This window comes from Ranitomeya variabilis, chromosome 6 (assembly GCF_051348905.1).
Source record: "Ranitomeya variabilis isolate aRanVar5 chromosome 6, aRanVar5.hap1, whole genome shotgun sequence".
Lineage (NCBI taxonomy): Eukaryota > Metazoa > Chordata > Amphibia > Anura > Dendrobatidae > Ranitomeya > Ranitomeya variabilis.
Genome location: NC_135237.1, coordinates 64,372,809 through 64,390,407, shown reverse-complemented (window position 1 = coordinate 64,390,407; position 17,599 = coordinate 64,372,809). Strand labels below are relative to the sequence as shown.

General features: G+C 49.2%; 1 protein-coding gene across 1 annotated transcript in view; it reads right to left on the bottom strand.

Moving 5' to 3' along the window:
* The window catches only part of PTPRN2 (protein tyrosine phosphatase receptor type N2), a 1,208,901-nt gene that overhangs the window by 759,106 nt on the left and 432,196 nt on the right, over positions 1-17,599 (bottom strand). The window contains exon 10 of the mRNA XM_077268574.1: positions 3,602-3,688. Within this exon, the coding sequence (XP_077124689.1) occupies positions 3,602-3,688 (87 nt within the window). The remainder of the gene's footprint in view (positions 1-3,601; positions 3,689-17,599) is intronic.

Below are 17,599 nucleotides of genomic sequence, written 5' to 3'. Positions count from 1 at the left end.
GACTACCTCAAAAGGCGCAAACCAAAGTTTTTACAATGACCCTCACAGTCCCCTGATCTGAACATCATTGAAAATCTGTAGCTAGACCTCAAAATAGTGAATGCAAGATGACCCAGGAATCTCACAGAACTGGAAGAATTTTCCCAGGAAGAATGGATGAAATTCCCTCAAACAAGAATTGAAAGAAACTTGGCTGGATACAAAAAGCGTTTACAAGCTGTGAAACTTGCAAAAGGGGGTGCTACTAGGTACTAACCATTTTCAAAATGTAAAATATGACAATATACAGTGCCTTGTGAAAGTATTCGGCCCCCTGGAACTTTTTAACCTTTTCCCACATATCATGCTTTAAACATAAAGATACCAAATGTAAATTTGTGGTGAAGACAACAAGTGGGACACAATTGTGAAGCTGAACAAAATTTATTGGTTATTTTAAATTTTTGTGGAAATTCAAAAACTTAAAAGTGGGGCATGCAATATTATTCGGCCTCTTTAACTTAATACTTTGTTGCGCCACCTTTTGCTGCGATTACAGCTGCAAGTCGCTTGGGGTATGTCTCTATCAGTTTTGTACATTTAGAGACTGAAATTCTTGCCCATTCTTCCTTGGCAAACAGCTCAAGCTCAATGAGGTTTGATGGAGATCGTTTGTGAACAGCAATTTTCAGCTCTTTCCACAGATTATCGATTGGATTGAGGTCTGGACTTTGACTTGGCCATTCTAACACCTGGATACGTTTGGGGTCATTGTCTTGTTGGAAGACAAATCTCTGTCCCTGTGTCAGGTCTTATGCAGACTCCAACAGGTTTTCTTCAAGAATGGTGCTGTATTTGGCTCCATCCATCTTCCCATCAATTTTAACCATCTTCCCTGTCCCTGCTGAAGAAAAGCAGGCCCAAACCATGATGCTGCCACCACCATGTTTGACAGTGGGGATGGTGTATTCAGGGTGATGAGCTGTGTTGCCTTTACGCCAAACATATCATTTGGCATTGTTGCCAAAAAGTTCGATTTTGGTTTCATCTGACCAGAGCACCTTTTTCCACATGTTTGGTGTGTCTCTCAGGTGGCATGTTGCAAACTTTAAAGGGACTCTGTCACCTGAATTTGGAGGGAACAATTTTCAGTCATATGGGCGGGGTTTTCGGGTGTTTGATTCACCCTTTCCTTACCCGCTGGCTGCATGCTGGCTGCAATATTGGATTGAAGTTCATTCTCTGTCCTCCGTAGTACATGCCTGCACAAGGCAATCTTGCCTTACGCAGGCATGTACTATGGAGGACAGAGAATGAACTTCAATCCAACATTGCAGCCAGCATGCAGCCAGCGGGTAAGGAAAGGGTGAATCAAACACCCGAAAACCTCGCCCATATGACTGAAAATTGTTCCCTCCAAATTCAGGTGACAGAGTCCCTTTAAACAACACTTTTTATGGATATCTTTGAGAAATGGCTTTCTTCTTGCCACTCTTCCATAAAGGCCAGATTTGTACAGTGTACGACTGATTGTTGTCCTATGGACAGACTGTCCCTCCTCAGCTGTAGATCTCTGCAGTCCATCCAGAGTGATCATGGGCCCCTTGGCTGCATCTCTGATCAGTCTTCTCCTTGTTTGAGATGAAAGTTTAGAGGGACGGCCGGGTCTTGTTAGATTTGCAGTTGTATGATACTCCTTCCATTTCAATATGATCGCTTGCACAGTGCTCCTTGGGATGTTTAAAGTTTTGGAAATCATTTTGCATCCAAATCTAGATTTAAACTTCTCCACAACAGTATCACAGACCTGCCTGTTGTGTTCCTTGGTCTTCATGATGCTCTCTGTGCTTCACACAGAACCCTGAGATTATCACAGAGCAGGTGCATTTATACGGAGACTTGATTACATACATGTGGATTATATTTATCATCATTAAGCATTTAGGACAACATTGGATCATTCAGAGATCCACAAGGAACTTCTGGAGTGAGTTTGCTGCACTGAAAGTAAAGGGGCCAAATAATATTGCACGCCCCACTTTTCAGTTTTTGAATTTCCACAAAAAATTAAAATGACCAATAAATTTCATTCAACTTCATAATTGTGTTCCACTTGTTGTTAATTCTTCACCAAAAATTTACATTTGGTATCTTTATGCTTGAAGCATGATATGTGGGAAAAGGTTGAAAAGTTCCACTTTCGCAAGGCACTGTATATATATATATATATATATATATATATATATATATATATATATAGCCTAAAATACAAAGGAAATGTGTCTTCTTTAACTTTAGGCGTTTTACAGCTCATTTCATCTTCAAATTGCTTAACTGTACACAATAACAGTAATTTTGAGCAGGGGTGCCCAAACTTTTACATGCCATATGTGAGGCAGTGAGGGGAATTATATATAAGGGTCGGTATGTATCCCCCAGGATGCGCATAGAAGCATACTGAGCCGCTGGAGTGCATTGCAGTCACAGACATAGCTGTGGTTGCAGTGCAGAAAAAAAGTAAGTTTGGTCTTGGACAAGCTATTTGACCAAGGCAGATTTAAGAAAATCCGGCATAGGCTTTTATTTTTGGAGTGAACTACAGGATGGTAGTGGGGCGGTTCTCTCCCTCCAGCCGGCTCCTACAAGTGGCTCAGTGCGGCAAAGGTTTGGGTGGGTCAGTGTTGGTTTGCAAGCCACAGAGCAGGTGGCTCTGCAACATCAGGCTTGCATGAAGCCAACACAGAGCCAAGGGAAGCAAAATGCCTGGCGCCCCTCAGTGTGACACAGTGGTGAAGTTGCCAGCAGCAATCAGTCTTGGATATGGACTGTTTTGATGATCCGGTTGCAATCCGGAAGAGGATACTGTTTGCCTTTCATTTGTGAGGCTTTGGACAATAGACTTTTGCATTGAACTTCACTGGGTCCCTGCCTCATTACCGCGTGGTGTGAACACAGCCGCACTACATATTGTATTTGCATGTCAGAATATGCCTATTTGGTTCTCTACAAGCATAAAAACAGCCAAATAAATATCTTATGTAAAGGGGTCTTCCGCATCCCTAACATTGATGGTCCATCCTAGGACAGGCCATCAATGTTTAACCAGACCCTCACCATTCAGGATAACAAACACAAAATACAGTGGGAACAGCATAACAGACACTTCTCAGTACTAGATATACTTTGTGGGACTAATTAATATACATATTGTATTGTAGACATCATACATAATGGTTTCTATACAAGAAAGTCCAGGCCCTTCTTCCTAACTAAAAATCTACCATTTATTGTATTTCTGGTGGATTTGTATCTTATTGTTAAACATATGAGCTGCTATTTGCATGCTGATCCTTTCCATACTTCTGAAATGTTAGAGAATTCTGGAAGTTTCCTCTGTCATGGTAAAATGATAAAGCATTATTCATCAAATGGAATATTCCTGCTATATCTTTAACGACGTGACTTTCTTCACTAAAGTTTACTTAAAACCCGGCCTCATTTCTTTTTTTTAATTTAGAAAACGCCTCAAAATATTTCACAACAATTTTACTAGAAAAGGACGCAGCGGAGGGGCGCTGACGGGGGGAATAAAATATGAGTGTGGGCAGATAATGAAACCTACCTGACATCACTGAACACATTCATCGGCTGCCTCAGGAGCGCGGCCACCTCGTTTAATAATTCCAGACCCTTCTCCACAGTCAGGGGGCTGTTGAGAGTGAGCAGAGAAAAAGCATTAGCAAAAAAATGGAACTCATCAATAGGCGAAAGGCTGAAGTCCCAAAAGAGTTATCACCTTGGCCTTTCAAGATATAAAAGCCATAGCTTGCTATATTCCTGTCACATTGAGAGCGTGATATCTAGGGAATAGGGATCAGGTGTTTTGGAGAACATGATGAATCACCTGAATTTTCCAGCAGTAGGACAAACAATATAGTGTAAATGAAATCCTTAGGAAGTGTGATATGTCCTCATTCCATCCAGATAGAAACTGGCATATGTGTATGTGTATATATCTATAATATAACGCTGGGAGCGTCACTCTGTCCGAAGCCTTTATAGACTGCGCAAGCGCCGGCGCAGTCTGGACCCCACAGAGCGACGCTCCCAGGAGATCGCGGTATGTGTAAGCGCTGAACGCACACAGCGATCTCCAACAGAGAAACAGGGACGAGCCAGGAGGCGGAGGGTGAGTATACTTACCTGTCCCATTCCACCGACGCCATTCCGGGCCATGAATATCCCCCTGCTCCCGGAATCGGCGCCTGCGCAGTCCGCGCTTTCCGGCGCCATTTTCTTGAAGACACACTGCAATGTGTCTTCAAGAAAATGGCGCCGGAAAGCGCGGACTGCGCAGGCGCCGATTCCGGGAGCAGGGGGATATTCATGGCCCGGAATGGCGTCGGTGGAACGGGACAGGTAAGTATACTCACCCTCCGCAAGTAACAAATTGCTGTGCCATGAGGCTGTGGCACTTCATGCCACAGCTATTTGTTACTTACGTCCACAGCCGCCGCACCCAGCACAGCCGCCGCACCCAGCACAGCCGCCGCACCCAGCACAGCCGCCCACAGCCGCCGCACCCAGTACAGCCGCCGCACCCAGTACAGCCGCCGCACCCAGCACAGCCACCCACAGCCGCCGCACCCACCACAGCCACCGCACCCAGCACAGCCGCCGCACCCAGCACAGCCGCCTACAGCCACGCACAGCCGCTGCACCCAGCACAGCCACGCACAGCCACCGCACCCAGCACAGCCACGCACAGCCGCCGCACCCAGCACAGCCGCCGCACCCAGTACAGCCGCCGCACCCAGCACAGCCACCCACAGCCGCCGTACCCACCACAGCCGCCGCACCCAGCACAGCCGCCTACAGCCATGCACAGCCGCTGCACCCAGCACAGCCACGCACAGGCGCCTACAGCCACGCACAGCCACCGCACCCAGCACAGCCGCCGCACCCAGCACAGCCACGCACAGCCGCCGCACCCAGCACAGCCGCCGCACCCAGTACAGCCGCCGCACCCAGCACAGCCACCCACAGCCGCTGCACCCACCACAGCCACCGCACCCAGCACAGCCACGCACAGCCGCCGCACCCAGCACAGCCGCCTACAGCCACGCACAGCCGCTGCACCCAGCACAGCCACGCACTGCCGCCCACAGCCACGCACAGGCGCCTACAGCCACGCACAGGCGCCTACAGCCACGCACAGCCACCGCACCCAGCACAGCCACGCACAGCCGCCGCACCCAGCACAGTCACGCACAGCTGCCCACAGCCACGCACAGCCGCCGCACCCAGCACAGCCGCCGCACTCAGCAAAGCCGCCGCACCCAGCACAGCCATGCACAGCCGCCAAACCCAGCACAGCCACTGCACTCAGCACAGCCGCCGCACCCAGCACAGCCGCCCACAGCAACGCACAGCCGCCCACAGCAACACACAGCCGCCGCACCCAGTACAGCCGCCGCACCCAGCACAGCCGCCGCACCCAGCACAGCCACGCACAGCCGCCGCACCCAGCACAGCCACGCACAGCCGCTGCACCCAGCACAGCCACGCACAGGCGCCTACAGCCACCGCACCCAGCACAGCCGCCGCACCCAGCACAGCCACGCACACCCGCCGCACCCAGCACACCCGCCGCACCCAGGACAGCCACGCACAGCCGCCGCACTCAGCACAGCCGTCCACAGCCGCCGCACCCAGCACAGCCGTCCACAGCCGCCGCACCCAGCACAGCCACGCACAGCCGCCGCACCCAGCACAGCCACCGCACCCAGCACAGCCGTCCACAGCCGCCTCACCCAGCACAGCCGCCTACAGCCACACACAGCCGCCTACAGCCACGCACAGCCGCCGCACCCAGCACAGCCATGCACAGCCGCCACACCCAGCACAGCCACTGCACTCAGCACAGCCGTCCACAGCCGCCGCACCCAGCACAGCCGCCCACAGCAACGCACAGCCGCCCACAGCAACACACAGCCGCCGCACCCAGTACAGCCGCCGCACCCAGCACAGCCACCCACAGCCGCCGCACCCACCACAGCCACCGCACCCAGCACAGCCACGCACAGCCGCCGCACCCAGCACAGCCGCCTACAGCCACGCACAGGCGCCTACAGCCACGCACAGCCACCGCACCCAGCACAGCCGCCGCACCCAGCACAGCCACGCACACCCGCCGCACCCAGCACAGCCGCCCACAGCCACCGCACCCAGCACAGCCGCCGCACCCAGGACAGCCACGCACAGCCACCGCACTCAGCACAGCCGTCCACAGCCGCCGCACCCAGCACAGCCACGCACAGCCGCCCACAGCCACGCACAGCCGCCGCACCCAGCACAGCCGCCGCACCCAGCACAGCCGCCGCACCCAGCACAGCCACCGCACCCAGCACAGCCGTCCACAGCCGCCGCCTACAGCCACACACAGCCGCCTACAGCCACGCACAGCCGCCGCACCCAGCACAGCCACGCACAGCCGCCTACAGCCACGCACAGCCGCTGCACCCAGCACAGCCACCGCACCCAGCACAGCCACCGCACCCAGCACAGCCGCCGCACCCAGCACAGCCGTCGCACCCAGCACAGCCGCCGCACCCAGCACAGCCGTCCACAGCCGCCGCCTACAGCCACACACAGCCGCCTACAGCCACGCACAGCCGCCGCACCCAGCACAGCCATGCACAGCCGCCACACCCAGCACAGCCACTGCACTCAGCACAGCCGTCCACAGCCGCCGCACCCAGCACAGCCGCCCACAGCAACGCACAGCCGCCCACAGCAACACACAGCCGCCGCACCCAGTACAGCCGCCGCACCCAGCACAGCCACCCACAGCCGCCGCACCCACCACAGCCACCGCACCCAGCACAGCCACGCACAGCCGCCGCACCCAGCACAGCCGCCTACAGCCACGCACAGGCGCCTACAGCCACGCACAGCCACCGCACCCAGCACAGCCGCCGCACCCAGCACAGCCACGCACACCCGCCGCACCCACGCACAGCCGCCCACAGCCACCGCACCCAGCACAGCCGCCGCACCCAGGACAGCCACGCACAGCCGCCACACTCAGCACAGCCGTCCACAGCCGCCGCACCCAGCACAGCCACGCACAGCCGCCCACAGCCACGCACAGCCGCCGCACCCAGCACAGCCGCCGCACCCAGCACAGCCGCCGCACCCAGCACAGCCACCGCACCCAGCACAGCCGTCCACAGCCGCCGCCTACAGCCACACACAGCCGCCTACAGCCACGCACAGCCGCCGCACCCAGCACAGCCACGCACAGCCGCCTACAGCCACGCACAGCCGCTGCACCCAGCACAGCCACCGCACCCAGCACAGCCGCCGCACCCAGCACAGCCGCCGCACCCACCACAGCCACCGCACCCAGCACAGCCGCCGCACCCAGCACAGCCACCCACAGCCGCTGCACCTAGCACAGCCACCGCACCCAGCACAGCCGTCCACAGCCGCCGCACCCAGCACAGCCGTCCACAGCCGCCCGCACCCAGCACAGCCACGCACAGCCGCGCCACATACAGCCGCCCGCACTCAGCACAGCCGCCGCACTCAGCACAGCCACCGCACCCAGCACAGCCGCCTACAGCCACGCACAGCCGCCGCACCCAGCACAGCCGCCACACCCAGCACAGCCGCTGCACCCAGCACAGCCGCGCCACATACAGCCGCCTACAGCCACGCACAGCCGCCGCACCCAGCACAGCCGCCACACCCAGCACAGCCGCCGCACCCAGCACAGCCGCCTAGAGCCACGCACAGCCGCCTAGAGCCACGCACAGCCGCCGCACCCAGCACAGCCGCCGCACCCAGCACAGCCGCCGCCCACAGCCACACACAGCCGCTGCACCCAGCACAGCCGCTGCACCCAGCACAGCCACTGCACCCAGCACAGCCACCCACAGCCGCCCGCACCCAGCAGCTCCACGCACAGCCGCCCGCACTCAGCACAGCCGCCCGCACTCAGCACAGCCGCCCGCACTCATCACAGCCGCCCGCACTCAGCACAGCCGCCCGCACTCAGCACAGCCGCCCGCACTCAGCACAGCCGCCCGCACTCAGCACAGCCGCCCGCACTCAGCACAGCCGCCCGCACTCAGCACAGCCGCCCGCACTCAGCACAGCCGCCCGCACTCAGCACAGCCGCCCGCACTCAGCACAGCCGCCCGCACTCAGCACAGCCGCCCGCACTCAGCACAGCCGCCCGCACTCAGCACAGCCGCCCGCACTCAGCACAGCCGCCCGCACTCAGCACAGCCGCCCGCACTCAGCACAGCCGCCCGCACTCAGCACAGCCGCCCGCACTCCGCACAGCCGCCCGCACTCCGCACAGCCGCCCGCAATGATGGGGGCGCAGGATGGAGCAGCACGTGATAGGATGGGGGCGCAGGATGGGAGCACATGACAGGATGGGGATGCAGGATGGAGCAGCACATGACACGGTGGAGCAGCACATGACAGGGTGGGGCGCAGGATGGAGCAGCACATGACACGGTGGAGCAGCACATGACAGGATGGGGATGCAGGATGGAGCAGCACATGACACGGTGGAGCAGCACATGACAGGATGGGGGCGCAGGATGGAGCAGCACATGACAGGATGGGAGCAGCACATACCAGGATGGAGACCATATACCAATATAAATGCTCGCTACCCGGGCGTAGAACGGGTTCAATAGCTAGTATATATATATATTTATATATATATATATATATATATATATATATATATATATTCCAGTGACATTGTTCCTGGCATCAGATCATAATCAGGTCAGATACATTATCCCACAGAACAGTAGAAAAGGATAGACAGACAAATAGATAGATAGATAGATAGATAGATAGATAGATAGATAGATAGATAGATGGATAGATAGATAGATAGATCTGGGATAGAAAGATAGATAGATAGATAGATAGATAGATAGATAGATAGATATGGGAGGGAGGGATAGATAGATAGATAGATAGATAGATAGATAGATAGATAGATAGATAGATAGATAGATAGATAGATAGATCTGGGATAGAAAGATAGAAAGATAGATAGATAGATAGATAGATAGATAGATAGATAGATAGATAGATAGATAGATATGGGAGGGATAGATAGATAGATAGATAGATAGATAGATAGATAGATAGATAGATAGATAGATAGATAGATAGATAGTCTTCTTTATTAACTTTGTTCTGCAGCAACACTTCAGTGCCTTACACTGGGACCTTTTTCAAACAATACAATAGTTTTCTGCTCACATTATATATATACAGTATATACACCTGTTACATCTGCAATAAAGTGCAATTATGAACTACAGTTAAGAAAAAAAGAAAAACACCCATAATTTCCCATAATTTGCAGCAATACATCATATATACGGTAAATGTGCCATGCATATTTTAACCTCTTTAACAACTTGATGAATACATTAAGAAGTGATAATGGCCGTGCTAAATGTGATAACCATAGTGTTTCATAATTATGCTAATATAACCAACTGTATATGATAATTAATGCACCATCATCGGGATCACGTTGCCCCCGTACATATAACATTATAAACTTAATTCGGGTGATCATACACAGCCACGGCGCATACCTGAGGTTGTAAGGACATGCTGAGAGGACAGGAGAGTGCCGACCGCCCTATACTGCAGTGCATGTGCGTGTGCGTGCTCCCATGTCCATGCGCTGCAGTACAGTACATCCTTTCAGGATGTTGTTAGCACTTCGTTCACCTACAACAGTCTGGAAATTTTATCTATTTGATTCTGGCCTCTAAACCTGGAGTTATTTAAGCTTAAAAGAGAATAATATGGAAACTCCTATTGCTGCTTGATATTTAGAACATGTGGTTATCTAGAAACATTTTAAGTGTAGGACTGTTGTGAATTCTGTTGTGGGTTCTGCTCTTGGGCTCCCTCCGGTGGTTATAAGTGGTAGTGCTGCTGTTTGTCCTTCACAACAGTCATCAGCTGCTTCCACTTTGGACGGGGCTATTTAGTCTGGCTCCTTCCTTTAGTGAGTGCCAGTTGTCCATTGTTTTCTAGGGATCCACATCTCTGCTTGGTTTCTCCTTCTGGATTGTCCAAATCATCAAAGATAAGTCCTGGCTCTGTTTTTGCAGTCCACATGCGGTGGACTTAATAGTTCTGTGAATTGCTATGTTTTTTCTTGTCCAGCTTTGTCTGTGTTAATATTTACTCAGCCAAGCTGGAAGCTCTGGAGTCGCAGAGTTACCCTCCATGCCTTTAGTTAGGTGTGGAGATTTTTGTATTCTCTGTGGTGGATTTTGTAGTATTTTTTATACTGACCGCATAGTACTCTTTCCTGTCTTTTCTTTCTAGGTAGCGTGGCCTCCTTTGCTAAATTCTGTTTTCAGTCTGCGTTTGTAATTTCCCTCTCCTCTCACAGTCAATATTTGTGGGGGGCTGCCTTTCCTTTGGGAATTTTCTCTGAGGCAAGATAGTATTCCTGTTTCTTTCTTTAGGTGTAATTAGTCCTCCGGCCGTGACGAGGTGTCTAGGGAGTGACAGGAACATCCCACGGCTACTTCTAGTTGATGTGTTAAGTTCAGGGTCTGCGGTCAGTATAGAGGCCACCTACTCCAGAGCTCGTCCTTGCTGCTCCTAGGCCACCAGTTCATAACATAGGACATGCTGGATCTCCGTTTGCAGATCTAAAGAGAAATATAAGATAGCGTGTGTGTACGCACAGGACCTGATAAATCCGTCAAGGACTGTTCATGGTCACCAAGCAGCTATAAAGATGGCTAACAAAAAACAAGCTTGGTGCTAGATACTCTGATTTCCAGATCCCAAGAGTTGGGGTTGCCCTGGAGTTCACCCTTTCACCCTCGACAGGGATCTGGACTTACAAAGGGACCCCTATATTGGGGCCACATAGTCAGCTGCTTTTCAGTTGTTCAAGCTGTCAATAAGAATACTCAGATAGCCGGGTCAGAACCTGGAGGTACAAAATCATTAAGCAGGAGACCCCTATATTGGGGCCACAGAGTCAGCTGCTGTTCAGTTGTTCAAGCTGGCAACAAGAATACTCAGGTAGCCGGATCAGAACCTGGAGGTATAAAATCATCAAGCATGAGACCCCTATATTGAGGCCACAGAGGCAGCTGCTGTTCAGTTGTTCAAGCTGGCAACAAGAATTCTCAGGTAGCCGGGTCAGAACATGGAGGTACAAAATCATCAAGCAGGAGACCCCTATATTGGGGCCACAGAGTCAGCTGCTGATCAGTTGTTCAAGCTGGCAACAAGAATTCTCAGGTAGCCGGGTCAGAACCTGGAGGTACAAAATCATCAAGCAGGAGACCCCTATATTGGGGCCACAGAGTCAGCTGCTGCTCAGTTGTTCAAGCTGGCAACAAGAATACTCAGGTAGCCGGGTCAGAACCTGGAGGTACAAAATTGTCAAGCAGGAGACCCCTATATTGGGGTCATGGAGTCAGCTGCTGTTCACTTGTTCAAGCTGGCAACAAGAATTCTCAGGTAGCCGGGTCAGAACCTAGAGGTACAGGAGGTACAACATCGTCAGGCAGGAGAAACACTAGTAAACAAGCCAAAGTCAAAATCAGGAATATCTGCAAAGACACAGGCTCTGTGATACATACAAGCAGAGCTAGTCAGGTTATATCTGGCAGAGGGAATTGATTCTCAGGGGTTTAAATAGTGAGCAGCCCCACCGAGGGCTGACAGCCAGAAGAAAGGCAAACTAACAGACTTTAACCTGAAAGCTTCTGTATTGGCCAGAGCCACAAGATCCAGGAGTCAAACAAGGCTACACTGCAGAGAGAGTGAAATAAATAAAGTACTGTACATGGAGCAATGTATTGCCTGACTATGGATTCACATGTGTCACTCTATTAGAACACGAGTATGCTCGGATAACACCTTATTCCAGCACGTTCGCTCATCACTAGAAATGATAATTTCCGCTCATTGTCTAAAAGAAAGTTGCCATCAATATGTATAGCGCAGCTTTAATTTTCCATACTGCTCCTAAAAAATGAAATCCGCGCTGTGAATGGACAATCTTACATTGTTCATTTAGACCTTCTTTTTTTCTAAATTTGTCTCTTTTTTTCCTACATTTACCATTAATTTTAGTACCTTTATCCCGATGTGAACACTCAATCCTTTTTTTTTCTGCGTTCTATTCGCCCAATATTTTTCGTATACAGTAGTTTAATTATTTGAGATGAGATCAAAAATAAATTATCCATTGCTTTCTGAAAAGTTTTTAAAATATAAAAGAAATAAATGATAAATTCAGCTCTCCAACATCTGTATATACTGTACATTTTTTTTTTATGTGCTTCGTATTACCCATTCTGTCTCTCTAGATAAAATGTTCGCCGCTCTATTTTTTGTGTGTGTGCCTTCTTGTTAATTAAAGCTTTTCTCTCCGCACTGTTATTGTGTCAATGGCTCCTGCCTGGCATTTCACCATTAGACCATTATTGTTCCACCAACTCCCCGCTTGGCCTGGCATTGACAAGACATGAATACGTTACAGTAGGAGTGTGGAGCAGCTGCAAACTCAAAATGCTCATTTATGTGGGGTTTTTTTCCGGCGTTTGTGGAGTTAAAAAAAATAAAAACGATGTTAAAAGCACTGGGTTTACAAAATGGAGGGAATATTGTATTTATTATGTTGTTCTGGCAGAAATAAGGGGTTTATTTTTACGCACAGTGGGTGAGGAAGTGATTGCTAAGAGGAACACAGCGGTGGAGGGTCAGATCCCAGCAGTTTGCGCAAAAGGGACTTTAAAAGGCATTCATCACTGGCGGATTGACGTCACGCGCTATCTGGATGGAACGAATGTATGGAATTAGCAATAAAATAAAATACAGTTTATTCATCTCCAGCCTTGGTGGCCTTACGTATAGAAATGGCAACTTTTCTGACCTATGATGTGATCTTTCGGGCTGCATTCGCACTAAGTAGCTGCCCGTGGGTAATTACTGGGTAAACAACAGCGAAGAGAAAACCGAGTGTCCGCCATTGCATGATGTTCTGGAGCTTCCTATCTCAATTGTCAGACTAAATATTATTTCTAAAATGAACGGTGCCGAGCTAACGGGCAATTTATAGGAGACAAATTATGTCATTTCCAGCCGCTCTCCTTTCCTCTAACAAGCATTTCCCAGAGACCATTTTGTGCTGCCACTAAGAAACACTAGAGACTAAATTGAACAAATGTAGATGTGTCTTTTCTTATAACAATACTTATCCAAAGTGGGGGGACGACGACATCATCTCAGTGGAAAAAGTTCAGCTCAGGTCATGTAATATAACAGACTGAATTCCCACAAAATGATATGATGCTCGCTGTCGGGTCTGCTTCATATTCTGAAGCAATGGCAGGAAAGGAATATAGTTGGAAAGAATGACCCCGTGGATTAGAAATAATGCTTGGCTATGAAAAAGATAAAACCACTGTTAAAGGTGCTCTTTATCCCATATCTGGACATTAATATATTAAATTTACACTAAATATATTAAATATACACTAAGAACCAGTCAGTGTATTACTAATAACCTGTCTGTCCTCTTGTAAGAGGGTGGAAGGTGATCATCATAGGATTTATGGTCCAATGTCTCAATATCACTAGCACAAAATTCTAGAGATGATCAAATCTGCAAAAATTCAATTTCGGAAAATTCAATGCAAGTTGAATTTTCCTCTTAATAGGATTTAAAAAAAATAGGAAAACAAAATTCATACTATCTTCACTGCGTAGACCACAGAGCATAATAAAAGAAGGATGTAAAATAAAATAAAATTAATACTTACCTCACCGCGCACTTGTCACGTCACCCCTCCATCCCGTCACCCGGCCCTATGTGCCTCTTCTTTTCTCCTACTGCCATCACGTGCATCCTCTTCAGCCTTCTTCACTCTAATTCTTGTGTACCCTCCCGTGGCGGCGCACATTGTCTTGAGGAACACAAGTCATGACATCACCATGTATGGCACCATCATGCCATCACCACCATGCGACGGCAGGAGGGCACTAATGTCAGACGCCTACTTGGATCGAAAGATCATCCCAAAATGAAGGTAAAATAGGATTTGCCTGATGAGGGAAGGCAAAAAGAAAACAAGTGGGGGAATGGATGGTGGGCTTCAGGCTTGCGGGACAGAGGAGCAATGAGGTGAGTATTATTTAAAAAAAAAAACCTTTGCCGACTCTATGGCTTATTAAAATAGTGGCCAGCAGTCCGCTATTTTGCAGAGTGAATTGCAATGAATCCATATGTTGGAGAATACAGATTTATGTAAAATTTGAAAAAAAATCAATTCCCTTCGAATAAATAAGATCATCTCTAACAGAATTTCCATCCAATATAATCCAATATCGCTATGAAATCAATCCCTGCCGCCAAAGTAGTATTATATCATGTACATGTTATATGACCACATGTTACACCCCTTATATGAGGCAGAATAAAAACGTGCCCTTACCCATACAATGAATATTGGCAGCAATGGCTATTTGTGACCATGTCATCGTTTGAAAATTATAACCAAATGATTGTACATTTTTATTTGCACATAAGCTTTTTTCTGTTTCCCAAGCTTTATTGATAGAAACAAGTCTTCAGTCACATGTACCGTTCAGGGGCGTTTTCCACTTCTCTTGGCGCCCTGCAAAGTATTTAAGTTTGTGCATGGTATGTTCTATTTTATTATTGTGGTTTTCCTGTTGAAGTTGGTTGCAATTCGAAATGCGCTGAAAATAAACCGCATGATCAACCTCATTGACTCTTCTGGATTTCTTGAATCTAGCACAGTAGCGCAGACTACTACTCCTATCCTCCCACCAATTGTTTGCAGACTCAATGCAACTTGACTGCTTTGGTGATATGTAGTGTTGAGCGATACCGTCCGATACTTAAAAGTATCGGTATCGGAAAGTATCGGCCGATACCGGCAAAGTATCGGATCCAATCCGATACCGATACCCGATACCAATACAAGTCAATGGGACTCAAGTATCGGACGGTATTCCTGATGGTTCCCAGGGTCTGAAGGAGAGGAAACTCTCCTTCAGGCCCTGGGAACCACATTAATGTGTAAAAGAAAGAATTAAAATAAAAAATATTGCTATACTCACCTCTCCGAGGGAACCGGCAGCGTTGTTTGCTTAAAATTCGCGCTTTTCTTTCCTTACGTGAAGTCCCGGCTTTGTGATTGGTTGCGTCGCAGTCACATGGGCGACGCAACCAATCACAAGCCGTGACGTCACGGGAGGCTGGACACGCGCGCATTTTAAAATGCGCGCTTGTCCAGCCTCCCGTGACGTCCCAGCTTGTGATTGGTTGCATCGCGGTCAACCAATCACAAGCCGGGAGGCTGGACACGCGCGCATTTTAAAATGCGCGCTTGTCCAGCCTCCCGTGACGTCCCGGCTTGTGATTGGTTGCGTCGCGGTCAACCAATCACAAGCCGGGAGGCTGGACACGCGCGCATTTAAAAATTTTTAAAATGCGCGCGTGTCCAGCTTCCCGGCTTGTGATTGGTTGACCGCGACGCAACCAATCACAAGCCGGGACGTCACGGGAGGCTGGACAAGCGCGCATTTTAAAATGCGCGCGTGTCCAGCCTCCCGTGACGTCACGGCTTGTGATTGGTTGCGTCGCCCATGTGACTGCGACGCAACCAATCACAAAGCCGGGACGTAATTTTAAAATCCTTAAGGGCCTGAAATTACGTCACGGCTTGCTGTGATTGGTTGCGTCGCCCATGTGACTGCGACGCAACCAATCACAAAGCCGGGACGTAATTTTAAAATCCTTAAGGACCTGAAATTACGTCACGGCTTGCTGTGATTGGTTGCGTCGCCCATGTGACTGCGACGCAACCAATCACAAGCCGGGACTTCACGTAAAGGAAAGAAAAGCGCGAATTTTAAACAAAGAACGCTGCCGCTTCCCTCGGTAAGGTGCAGGCTGCGTCGGAGAGGTGAGTATAGCAATATTTTTTATTTTAATTCTCTCTTTTACACATTTTTACATTAATGTTGTTTCGATACCGATACCCGATACCACAAAAGTATCGGATCTCGGTATCGGAATTCCGATACCCGCAAGTATCGGCCGATACCCGATACTTGCGGTATCGGAATGCTCAACACTAGTGATATGACATCTCTATAGATATGATTTCACTATATAGAGAAATGGTGCTGTGCTTAAAGGGGGTCTGTCAGTCCAAACTGACAGTGTAAACTAAGCACTTACCCTTGTAGGGGTATTACCCCTATAAAAATGACATCTTTAATGTTTAATCACTGTGTATATTATCCATAAACTGTAGTTTAATCAGATTTGTTAATTCAGCTACTCGGTGCACCCATGGTGTGGCCAAGAGGCTCAGTGCATTGTTCCACCCACTGGTTTAGTATGTCCTGCCTCCGGTGATTGACAGGACAAGCTTACCTGAGCTTTCTCTGCAGAGCTCGGTCCCGCCACATCAGCACTGTCAATCACTAGTGATGGCGACAGGTCATGCAGAACCAGTGGACAGATCAGTGCGCTGAGCCTCTTGGTCACACCCAGGGCGCACAGAGCAGCCTTATTTACATATATGATTACATTTCAGTTTCTACAAAAAGGAGGCGACAATTAGAACACTTATGGTGCCATTTCTATAGAGGCTATATCCCTTAAAAAGCTATGTGGTTAGATTATGATGTCAGTTGGGACTAATAGACTTTCATTAATGGCAGGGGGAAAAAATCTTATAGTCTTAAAGGGAGTTTGCCACAAATAAAAGTTCTTTTTAACCAATACATCTTGGAATAATAATAATTTCCACAGGTGGATGTGTTTAAAAATTCTGTAGATCTGATGTATGATGTAGTAATTTCTGTAGATCAGATGTATACAAAATCATTGACACCGTTATGTTCAATGGCTTTGATTACTAGACACTTGTTTTCTTCTAATCACTAATCAGAAACTTTGCAGATGATTTTTGATGTATTATCAATGAATTTAATTGTTCAAATTAAACTAAACATTTTCCATTAAAATGTAATTTTCTACACTTAAGCATAATTATCTATTCAGAAGGTAAAACTCTTAGCAGACATGCACCTTTCTATCAAATGACTTCAGTTAGGTATCTTTGGCTAGGTTCACACTGAGCTGAGCAGTGGTTTGATGGCTTCTGTATATCCCCTAAAAATGGGATTCAGATGTGTCCCTGATGAAACCATTGATTATAATAATATAAACTGAGTTCAAGTTGACTCCATTTGTGTTCTTTTGTGGCACTGTCAATCTATGTTCTGTGGTGCGGTGACCCACATTACAGCCAGGTGGCTGTTGTGAATTCCGTTCTCGGGCTCCCTCCTGTGGTCGTGAATGGTACTTTGGTGAGTTCTGCCCTTGGACACCCTCTGGTGGCTTTGAGTGGAACTGCTGATCTTTGAGGTTGGCTTTCTCAGCTGCCCTCGTTTATTGCTTCTGCTCGCTTCCCTATTTAACTCTGCCCAGGTCGTTAGTTCATGCCAGCTGTCAATGTCTCAGTACTGGTTCAGATCTCTC